At 36.9% G+C, this 12,486-nt stretch overlaps 1 protein-coding gene across 1 annotated transcript; it reads left to right on the forward strand.

Moving 5' to 3' along the window:
• The first annotated feature begins 6,207 nt into the window (after positions 1-6,207).
• GPR65 (G protein-coupled receptor 65) lies at positions 6,208-11,127 on the forward strand. The gene is made up of 2 exons (XM_025042086.1): positions 6,208-6,314; positions 9,223-11,127. Exon 2 carries the CDS (start codon positions 9,678-9,680, stop codon positions 10,686-10,688), a length of 1,011 nt encoding a protein of 336 aa, XP_024897854.1. The 5' UTR covers positions 6,208-6,314; positions 9,223-9,677; the 3' UTR covers positions 10,689-11,127.
• The last annotated feature ends 1,359 nt before the right edge of the window (positions 11,128-12,486 follow it).

The following is a 12,486-nucleotide window of genomic DNA, read 5'->3' on the forward strand; positions in this document are numbered from 1 at the left end:
AAGAAAGAGGCCAGGCTTGCAGCCCATAACCAAGCCCTAGTTCAGCTCTTACCTTGGTCGAGGCACTTGACTTTCTGAGCCTGAGTTTCCTCGCATGTAAGATGAAACAGGAAGAGCAACCGCATGGAAACATGATTAAATGAAATACAAGTAAGGTAATAGGCACTGGGTAAAAAAAGGTTCTTTCTGGTAACTGTATATTTAGCTTTTAGCTTTGTAAATGACTCTGCTGCCAGCCGAAATGGTTCCAGGCAGATAACCCAAAACTGGTAAGGAAGTTGTGAATTGTCCTGGAATTTCTGCCACATCTAGCATTGGTCTGAGATTTCTGATTTCCTTCATGTTGGAGCAAACTGAAGAGACTCTGAGAGGCTGCAGAGATAGCAGTTATACTTGCTCTTTCTTTGAATTACTGTAGGTCTAATCTGGTTTGCCACAGACAGTCCCACCTATGTCTGTTGTTTCAACATAATTATAAATAGTGCCCCTTTCACCCTCAAGTGTTTTGGTTTGCATGATAAGTTGTATAGTCCCCTATATATGGACCACTTTTTTTATTTCTTCTTTTCTCAGTACAGCATGTATCTGAACTCTCTACCTTCCCTACCACCAATATTCTATGACACAAGTCAGTAAGTATCCAACTCCAATAGTTTTACCTTCCCAGAACCCACTCTGAAGCATTTGTTCTAAGACAATATGAGCTAGAGCACCAATAGATGCAAACCATGGATGATAAGTAATGCTAAGCTTCCTTACAACTCTGGGATTTAATATCTGAAATGCATATAACATGCATCATAATGTAGAAGGGAAATATCAGGTGATGATAGAGGAAAATACCATACACATGAAATTAGGAAATTGAAACGATACCCAGCTTTAGTCATCCCATAGTACATCATTGCGCCTTTTTTATGTGCTATGTGTGAAATTAGAAGAGGAAACTATTTAACAGAAAAAGTAGCCTCACCTCCAAGACATACCACTTAGTTTCTCTTAGTTGGTACACCAAAATAATTACCAGAGAAAATACCTGGTTTCAGATTTCTAATCTATGTTCAGGAAACCATCAAACAAGAAAGTTTCTAATAAAAAAGCAAGAAATATAAACAGAAAGGAAAATCCTTACGCTGTTGAGCACAGTATTCAAATTTGCTCAAGATTTGAGATAAACGGAATTGGCAGTTAGTCATGCAGGTGATCGCATGTAAGCCTTTTCTCACGATATGGCAGCTGGCTTCCCTCAGACCAAGTGATCAAAGAGAGAGAAGAGGAAGTCACTGGGATTTTCTGACCTGTCTCCAACATAGCACACTATCACTTCTGCTTTATTCTGTTCACTAGAAGTGAGGCATTAAGTCTAGCCCACACTCAACATGAGGAAAATTAAGGCTTCGTCTTTCAAAAGGAGTGTCAAAGAACTTGTGAAGATTTTTTAAAATCACACATACCCATGATGAATTTTAGCAAGCTACTCGTATGATGTAGTATTAAATATTGCAGTAACTATATTTGGTTAACTTATTGACAGAAATGGGTATTATAAAATGCTATAAGGAAATTTACTCAATTAACTGCACATTTGCAAAGATATTAAGCATCCTCTTAAAAAAAAACACTGAAGAGAATAAAGACTACCATTCTTTTTTTACAAAATTGCAGGTATTCCTATCACTTGGATTTTCACGATAATCTCTGCACATTCCATGGATTTGGGTGTTACCCACAGCTTTGAATAACAGAACCCTCACCAGTCAAACTAGCTTCAGCTCTCACCTGTCTGTCCCTAGTCCCTCTGCCCCAGCTGACTTCATTTTTTTGCCAAGCATCTGTACTTCTCTACCCTAACCTTTGGACTGAACCTCCTTAAATATTAATGCATGCCTTTGTAAAACCTGAATTCATGAAACACTTTTGGGATCTTAAATCTTAAACTGTCAGCTGGCTATCCCTACCATAAGCACACTCGACAGAACAGACACTTCCACAAGAACTTATTATCCTGACTTCGAAAATTAAGCTAATTAGCAATCTACACACCCACGATACATCAGAGGAAACTATTTGGTGTTAATGGTTTCTTAGCATTTGGTTAAGTTATTTCAATAAGTGAGCATAATAAAGATATTAAAAGTTACTTATATAATATACAGACATCAAGAAATATATATCTTCTGAAAAGTAGGATATTAAAGACTAGTCTTTAGTTTGATAACATCTCCATTTTTACTATTAACTGTACTTAAGCATGTTCTGACCTAACTTTAAAGTCAAAAACATTTACTAGTCTGAAATGAGAGACTGTATTAGCTCATTTAAAAAAGAAAAAAGAAAATGGAGCCAAATGAACTAATAGTATGATGATGCATAAGGGAATTTAATTATTGATGAAGGCAAAATAGGGTTAAAGTACCCAAACCACAAGAATTTGAACCAGGTGTTTCCACCCTCCTCCTTTCCAGAGGTTCCGTTCTCCCCATCCCTCACAGTCTCTCACCCAAGCGCCCATCCTGTACACCAGTCGTTCTCAAACTCTGGAGCATCAGAATCACTTGGAGGGCTTGTTATAACACATATCGCTGGGCTCCAACCCCAGAGCTCCTAACTCCCTGGTCCTGGGGTGAGGCTGAATTGATCTCACACATTCCTAGGTAACTCCAAGAACCATGCTTGGAGAACTCATGTAAATGAATCCTGGAAGTTTTGCCATAATGTAGCAGCCAACTAAGATTTTATTTGACAACTTAATATTTTACCTTTCCCAGGAATATTTGCATCTTTAGAAAAGCCTGAAGGCAAAATTTTCAAGACTCCCCCCAAAAAAAGATTTTCTAATAGTTACATTTTAGGCCCTTGACAAAGAATGAGGAAAATGTTTTTGCTCAGTAAGTAGTCTCATACAAAAGCTCAACAAATGTTTGTTGAATTATACACCTGGGATGCGTGATCTTAACACTGGCTTCCAATCTCAGGCCATAACCAACTAAAATTCTGTTCCAATCCCCCATTCTGCCAAGGTGGTAGAAACTTAAAGTTAATTCAGGGCCCAACCTCTCCTTCCTCTAGGTTTCACTTGTATTATTAGTGTGCTAGGACTGTCAGAATAAAATACCACAGACTAGGTGGTTTAAACAACAGAAATCAACTTTCTCACAGTCTGGAGGCTGGGAAGCTCAAGATCAAGGTGTCAGCAGATTCAGCCTCTGTCCTTGGGTTGCAGGTGGCTGCCTTCTTGCTGTGTCCTTACATGATCTTCCCTATGGGCTATGTGAATCCCTGTGTCTCTTTGTGTTTCCAAATTTCCTAGTCTTGTAAGGACATCAGTCAGATGGGATTAGGGCCCATACTAACAGCTTTATTTTAACTTAACCACCTCTTTAAATGCCCTATCTCCAAATACAGTTATATTATGACGTACTAGGAGTTAATACTTCAACATATGAATTTTGGCAGAGGGTAAGGGTACAAAATTCAGCCCATAGTGCCACCTAAGATCCAGGGAGTTTGCATGTTGCCAAGGCTGGAGGGCAGTAGCTCAGCCCTTGTTTCCCAAGACTGCCCTCGATCAGTGCTGGCCTCCGAGGTGCCCTGTCCCAGTCTTCATTAGTTAGTCCATGTAGGACTCATCCAACTTGTCCCTCATCGATGGCTGCAAGGCTGCTTCTATGACACACTGGGCCACTGGAAGCCTCAGGAGATGGGCTGAGGCTTTTCATCACATCCACGTGCCCTTCGTGGACTTCCAGAAATCATTCTGCTCCGCCTGTGCTGTGCTGGGCACAGTGAACTTGGTGGGGCCATCACAGGCCTCTCACACAACACACATACTCTTGAGTCTCACCACGTATCTGGACTTCACCCTGGATGTGAGACCTGGGTCCACTCTCCTCCCCAGACCATGCAGCCCATCTGGGGTGACTCATCCCACCCCCACCTCAGGGCTTGCTGGGGAGGGGGTGCAAGCAGTCAGAATGCAGGGGCCCCGCCTCAGACCATCACATGAGAGTTTGTGACTGCCTCTCTCACAACCCGAAGCCCCACCTCCACCAGGCAGAAAAAACTTTCCGTTCTTGGGGTTGGGAAGTTTTTGCTTTATCTCAACAGGTATTCTCACAAGCACACTATCCTGAGTTGCCCAAATCTTTTGAAACTCAAAACCTAAGAATATCTTCTTCCTACAACTTCCTACTTTACTACTAAGCATTCCTTCAAAGAGGCAATAAATACAAAATGACTAACTGAGTATATAGTGGTAGGGATGGAGTAAAAGGAAATATGGCTGGGGAACTATACCAGTATTTCAGAACATACCCTGCCATGGTTAGTTGCTACTTTAACAGTGAAATTGCGCCAAACGGACAATGTGGTCTCGCAAAAGACCCTTCATCAGCAGTTTAGGCTCTTGCACTGTCAGCTCCATTGGAGAAGTTGCAACTGGGCAGAACCGCATTCTCTTCCCCTTTCCCACATGGCTGGCCAAGTCCCCGGCCTCTGGCAAATGTTGGGTGTCCATTTTATGTACTCAGAAGACCAGATAACTGGCACACCAGGAATGTAAACCCCCTAAAGGCAGTATTTTGAATAACTGCTAATTGGCTTTTGCTCACCTTGGAGTTTAAAATTGTCCCAGACTCAACAGCTCTCAAATTTCCAACTCTTCATTAAATAGCCTTGTGGTTGAAAATACAATATTGCCAAATATTCTGGACTAAATAAAAAGCAAATTTATTAAAAGTTAGTAAATGTCTTACTGTATAGAATTGGCAATGTTTTAGCATAGGTCAGCCACAGTTTTTCTCCTATGTAATCAAAAGTGAAAGTTTGTTTCTTGTATTTTAACTACATCCTTTTCTTTGAAAAACAAAATGCATAAATATTTATATGAAAAATTCCTGTTTCCTAAAAGTGGAAGTGTAGTCTATTTAGGTAAAATAGGAGATATTTAGAGCTATGAAATACTCATGTGTAGATACCACAGATAAGCGGATGTGTAAAACCAAGCAAAAATAAGAATTCTTAATTTGAGTCACAAGTAAACTGAAATCATTACTTTCATTTTTTATAAAGGCACAAGGGTTTTATTATTTTCCATATTAAAATTTTCATTATTTCAGTAAAAATATAAAGTATGCTGAATTTTCACATTGTATGCTAAAGTACTTTGAAAACTCTCATGTACTTTATAAATGTAAGTTATTAGCTTTTATTCTAAAAATGAAAGATCTGCAAAGGAAGTATAGAAAACTTTTACATTCCAGGTATATCCTGAATAACCTCAAGATTAAAAGTCATCGTTATGTCACCAAACATCTTTTCTACTTCTGGGGAGGAAAAAAAAAAACAAAAAAAAAAAAACCCTGCTAACAAAAAGTTCCTTTTACCAAAATATATTTAAATTGTTTTGATTACTGCTTTTTAAGTTAAATTTTTTCATCTCAAATTAATTTTGTCCTTATAAAGTAATTCTCCTCATCATTTGTAATAAAAGTTTATAGTGGCAAGGTTCAAACTAGTTTTAGCATATTTCAAGCAATCTCTGCTTTCTATTTGAAGAGGAGAATCAAAGGAGAAAATGGTTCTACAATAAAATAATCCAAATGGTCCCTTTACAGAAAAAGACTTCACACAATTGGCCACCTTAGCCCCGCTGTTACTGCCATCAAGCGATGAAACATGCTCATTATATACCCAGCCCCCATCTTTCTCTGCTGTTTTTTCTCCCAGGTAAGTCGATCACCCTGAATTCATCTATAACATTCTCTCCTATCTCACACATTCAATGACTTATCCTTTCTTATTGTACCTCTCTTGGAGCGCTTATCTATTTTTGCCATTGTATTATGATTATTATTGAACATGTCTTTCTCCTTCACTAGGTGATAAAACTGCTTATGGCCTATAGCCAGGTCCTAAATATCTCCCATCACAGTGCCCTAAGAATATGACATATATGTGTTGACAGAATAAATGAATGAGTGAATGAATCAATGAATAAATAAATTCTAGTACACATTTTAGTAAAGCACATATAATATTAGTATACAATTGTAATTAAGCTGCAAAGAGAAGAGTGAGTTATAAAAATTATACTATAGTAAATAATAAATGAAAACACCTTTTAAAGTATTTAGGAGATATTTTTCAAGCTTGGATAATGTACATCCTTCTTGTTAAGATGCTGCTTCCTCATTGGTTTGTGACGAAATATGAGTGCAATTTCCTGTCCCCTCAGCAGTGTTAGTTTCTCTTCTTGATGCAAGTGGACTTATCTGGCTCCTCAGTTGACAAAATCATTTCCCCAAGGAACATGGGTAAGTGTAAAACAATCGAATAAGATTTTTAAGTAGATAACATACTTTTACACAGTTGTCAGTAATGTTTGCAACATTTTATCGAGTTTAGGTTGTATAGATGTGGTAGTGCAGACAGCATTACAAGAGAGAGAACCAAGGATGACGGTGTCCTCTAAGCAGTGGTAAAAGGATGTCAAAATTTGCATTCAGAAATAGGTAAACTATTCATATACAAAAGAGAGATGTTTATAATCTCTTTCCTCTTCAGGAAGCAGTCTATTGGCAAGCTGAATTAAGTGGTTAGGAAGATAGCTCTACAGCCAAGAAAGCTCCTGGCCAGAGAGCTTTCATCAGCACAATGGTCTAATGGTACTTTTTATACCATCAGAAATAGTGTGAAATTTAAAAATAATATTCCCATTATTAATAAGTATCAGTTAATAATTCTTAATAAGTAACTATCACAGTGTCTGACGTAGTAGAGTCTTAATAAGTAGCTATTAAAATGATAAGTGAAAGCAAATGTTTCCTATCTTTTTATCTTTCAATCTTTTAGCTTTCGATTATTGTTGTCAATGATTTGTACTATTTTAAGAGCTGGTTAAGAATAAATATGTTTTAATATCCTGTGGATTATTTTCTTTTGGCATTAAGTAAAAATGAAGATAAAAATCAAAAACATCCAAATTTCTCAGAACTGATTCTAGAGACAGTTTTTCTCAAAGTTTAATTAAAGTAGTCAAAATATCTGGAAAAAAGTATGAATAATAAGAATTATATATTTCATTTAAATCTCAGTTTCACAAAAATTAATTTAAGAATATTATCTGCAGAGCCGGTATCATGTGAAGTATCACTGTACAAATTACATTCTGAGTGCTTCTGGCTTCTCTGCTGCGCTCTGAGTAGACAGCCAAAGATGACCTCCTTTTAGGAAATGTAGGGGACAGCATAAAAGACATTTATGGACTACTGCTATCACTATTAAAACAATAATATTAGCTAATGTATAGTGAAGGCTTACCAGGTGCTAGGTACTTTGCTTCGTGTGTCATGTCATTTAATTCTCAGAACAACTCTATGAAGTGGGTGCCATCTTATACCAGTGAAATATGAAACTTAGAGAGGTGAAGGAACACACAGGGTCTGAAATCCCCACGGACTGCACGGACTGTTGAGAGCCTTTACAACAGTCTCCACATATACTCACAAGGCTTCATAACCATGCGGTATGCCAGGCAGTTTTTCAACCAACGGTATATAAGAGTTCCAGGTGCTTCCGTCCTCACTGACATGTGGCATTTTCTGTCTTTTTCATTTTTTTAATTCTGGTTAGTGTGTAAGTTGTATCTCATTGTGATTTTAGTTTGTATTTCCCTGATGACTAGTGAAGATCCAGTATTCATTCATTGTCGGCCTGATGTTTATGGGACCAAACTAATAGTGCAGACTCAGACTCTGTGCTCAAGTACCAGCCAGAGGCAAGGATTTTTTATTATAGCTCATTGCAGAAACAAAGCTGAGACAGGAAACGTGCCAACTTGCCCAACTGTCTGCAAATATCTGTAAAGTTTGTAATTTTTCTAGTTCACCCTTTGCTTGAGGGCAGAGGCTGCTGGATTCTAACACGTGTGGGGTGGCCCAGGACCACTTCCCACTTGTGTGGGCTCACGTTCCATCCCTAGCTTTCCTGCGTTCAGAGGCCCTACTTCCTCCAGATCTCCATATACCTCCGGGATATCCAGAGCTTCACTGCTCACTTACCTCCCTGATCTCAGCTCCCACTTCCTTTTTTTTTTCTCTCTGGAAGATTCGCCTATTTGATTTAAAGGGCTGTTTCTCACATTCTGTTCCTATTTTTAGGTGTGGCAAAACTAGAAGATTTCAGTTCTCTATTTTATTTCAAGAGTGATATGTTTATAATATGTACTCTGGATATAGGTTACTCCACTATCAGAATATTTGTGCCTTGTGATGACAGGTCTCTTGTGCGTAGGGTTTATTGACAATTGTAAAGGGGTGGTTTTGACATCATCTAGGCTCTACGGCACACAGGAAGGAGGCAAAATTTCCTCCCCCGCCCCCCCACCTCCACCCATAGTGATTCTACAAAGTTTTCAATGAACATCTCCATCAGATAAATCATCTAAAACAAAAGATATATAAACAGAAGTATTTCTCTACTCCAGTGTGGGTGTCTCTACTTCATCTGGATGTTGGAGAGAGAAGGATGGATTTTTTATTCCTATATGAACCTCTAAAAAGAAACAACTCTAATAAATAATCAAGTATAAAGGTAGAAACTGATGATAACAAGATTTTACCCAGAATTGAGAACATTCTGCCCCCTTTTTCACAAGAGTATGAGAAAGTTAAAATGAGTCAACCCACAAAGGAAGCAAAAGAGAACAGAAAAGATAGTGTTGTCTATTTCTTTATGAAAATTCAGCAAGCTGCAATATTTCAAAAACTTTATCAAATTTCTTGTGACTATTTTCTCAGCTAATAAGCTGATTTTAAAAGTGCCTTATACCTAGATTACATGTGAAATTAAAATTTTTAAATCATGTAACCATACGGTTTATCATACATTCAACGGCATTTACTAATTATAAACAAATCAAGAATTTGCCATCTTTTTTATTAGCTCTTAAAATGACCTTTCAACTTTAGTTTTGTGTTCCTTTATCATGTCCATGAGAAAAATAATTCCCTCCAATCTAGCATCCTTTGGATAATTCTTATTTGAAATAAGTAAAATACCTTGGCTTGATTTCGTTTACTGAAGTCAGATCATGTTGCTTTATGCCCACTTTCATTGTAATTTAATGAATTTTTGTTATCTTCAGTAAATTAAATAAAAGATTGTTTCAAAATCATGTATCTTTTAAACATCTAAACTATTCTGGTTTGTCTTTTATTACAGAAGCAAAGGCATTTTAAAAAGAGATGTCTACCTTTGTGAAAACAAAGCCTTATGTATTCATGTTTGTACCAATCTCAGGAGTCTCATGAAGGAAGATAAACTGGGGACAAGACTGTTCGAAAGCTGAGTGATAACCCAGTTGGTCCTCAAGAGTTCTTCGTCAGCATTTTGTGATAATAAGCATATGGACGTCTATTCGTTAAAATCAACTGGCCACTACAGCTAACTACCAGGAGTCCAGATTCTGACTTTGCACCATTGACACCTGTGTCTAAAGTGATCATCCATTCTTTAAAAGCATTGATGACTTAAAATCAGAACTTTCGGAAACAAAGAAAAGTTGAAGAAATTTTATAAAAGTGAATTAGATGTTGAAAAGAAACTACAAGGCAAGACTTACCTTGCTATCTACCTTCTAAAAACTAATGTAATTGCCACTTTAGAAAGGAAAAAAAATGAATAGCACATGTGTTGATGAACAGCATGACCTGGATCACTATTTGTTTCCAGTTGTTTACATCTTTGTGATAATAGTCAGTGTTCCAGCCAATATTGGATCTCTCTGTGTGTCTTTCCTGCAAGCAAAGAAGGAAAATGAATTAGGAATTTACCTCTTCAGTTTATCACTGTCAGATCTGCTGTATACACTCACTCTTCCTTTGTGGATCAATTATACCTGGAATAACGACAACTGGGCTTTCTCTTCTGCCTTGTGCAAAGGGAGTGCTTTCTTCATGTACATGAATTTTTACAGCAGCACAGCATTCCTCGCCTGCATTGCTGTTGATAGGTACTTGGCAGTTGTCTACCCTTTGAAGTTTTTCTTCCTAAAGACAAGAAGATTTGCATTCATGGTCAGCCTCTTCATCTGGTTCTTGGAAACCATATTCAATGGCATCATTTTGTGGGAAGATGAGACAGCTACGGAATATTGTGATGCCAAAAAGTCTAATTTTACTCTATGCTATGACAAGTACCCTTTAGAGAAGTGGCAAATTAGGTTCAACTTGTTTAGGACGTGCATATGTTATGCATTACCTTTGGTCATCATGATGATTTGCAACAAGAAAGTCTACCAAGCTGTGCAGCATAATAAAGCCACAGAAAGAAGTGAAAAGAAAAGAATCATAAAACTACTTGTTAGCATCACATTGACTTTTGTCTTGTGCTTTACTCCCTTTCATGTGATGTTGCTGATTCGCAGCATTTTAGAGCGTGATGGGCAAGTATTTGACTCCAAGTCTGGGAAGCAGACTTATAAAATATATAGAATCACAGTTGCATTAACAAGTTTAAACTGTGTTGCTGATCCAATTCTGTACTGTTTTGTAACTGAAACAGGAAGGGCTGATATGTGGAATATATTAAAATTCTGTACTGGGAAGCTCAATAAATCTCAAAGACAAAGAAAACACATACTTTCTGTGTCTACAAAAGATACTGTGGAGTTAGATATCCTGGAATAGAACCAAGGAACTATATTATTTAAGATATACAACATTATATCATCAAGATTACATTTTGAAAAGGAAATCTAGCTGTGCAGGAACTAAGTGTTCCAAATGAGTGAATATTTTATTATCCTCTCCAATGGAAATATTTTTAAAGTGTACTATATTGCTCCCTGACTATTATTAAATGAGTGTTAAACAGAATTTAGTATTTTCCTAATGACTCAAAATTATTATTATTGATAACAGTTGTTTTTGTATCCTTGCTATAATCTCTCACAGGACTGTGTGTCTTTAATTCAGGGAACTTTGTGTCTAGTTTTTATGATTTTTCTCCCTTTTTCTATAGCTTTCAGGCTGTCAGCTATAACTTCTCCCAGCTGTATGTACCTGTGTCCAGCAACCCCAACTACTAAATACTGCTTCTCATCACTCATTACTAAATATTTTTTGAGCCCGTTCTATGTACTAAATTTCACATTTAGTATTGGTGTTACAAACAAATGGTCTCATAAAGCCTTATAAAGCTCATATCAGTTGAGAAACCTAGTCCTTCCGTATAAAGTAAAATAAATGGGCTCAGAGTGACTGTCTGAAAGCTTTTTCCATAAAGACCTTCTTTCTTTTCTTTAAAATTATAACTTTATTTTATTTTAATTTTTTTAATTTACAGTTAAGTACAACATAGTCGAAATTATCAGAAGCTTGATGTCAAGACAAAAAGACATTATAGATTTTAAAAAGACATTTATTGTATTAAATCTTGCATTCAGAGACTACTTTTAGGACTTAGATTATTTAGAGAATCTTGATATAATATATTCTTTTGAATTCCAGTTACGGAAATTAGTCTGCCTAGTTTTAAGTGGGCATTAGGTCAACATTTTCTCTAACCAAGGTATTTTTAAAGAATTTTTATCTTACTCTTCCTCTTTTCTTCCTTCTTTTCTACTTGTTTCTTCTACGGCCCTCCTCCAAAAAAGAAAGATCAGATAGCAAAGGTTTTTATGCCATTTGGTGCCTTCTCATTGGAAAACAAAAATCCTGACAAGAAAGATTAATATCTTTTCAATAATGAATTTTTGGACACACACTGAAAAATGAGTGTACAAATTAACTACATTTTCCAGGAAGGTTTTCCTTGATGGTGTGTACATAAGAGAAAACCCCCTTGCTTTTTAGGCCATGTGTGCATTCTCTGTTCTTTGCATTTTTCTGATCATGGTTTTTAGAGAATCAATCAATTGTGTCTGGGCACTCTTAAGAAACATATGCAGAATGACTAAAGTATACCATCAAAATGAAGAGTAAAATAGTTCAGGCTATACGATTAATTATTGATAAATTATTGGCAGCCTGTCAGTTGAATACTTGAAAAGTTAAAGTTCCAGAAACAATTTTGCCCACATCTGAAAATAAGATGTAAATGACGTGTCTTGTCCAAGATCACAAGACCTCCCAAGATTCCAAACTTCCCTTCAGAGTTGCTTTTCTCCTTTTGTTTGTTTATTAGTTTTTCAACATTTCTACCATTTCGTTGTTTAGGCATGCTAAAGACATGCATGACGAGTTGTTCAGGATAGTCATTGAATGTCAGTCAGGAAAAGGGAAAAAAGAGGAGGGTTGTTTCATGAACTAATACCTCTGGAGATAGAAATCACGTAGACAGTTATTAAACCTATCCGTAACAGAACCGACTGAGACTACCTCAGCTGGCTATATGAAGAGACGTAGCAGATACACATATGTGGCATCTTTAACAAGAAGGTTCTACCTACCAATTAACTGCAAAACCATCTATTTAGGATGTTGT

Source organism: Pteropus alecto, unplaced genomic scaffold (assembly GCF_000325575.1).
Source record: "Pteropus alecto unplaced genomic scaffold, ASM32557v1 scaffold8, whole genome shotgun sequence".
NCBI lineage: Eukaryota > Metazoa > Chordata > Mammalia > Chiroptera > Pteropodidae > Pteropus > Pteropus alecto.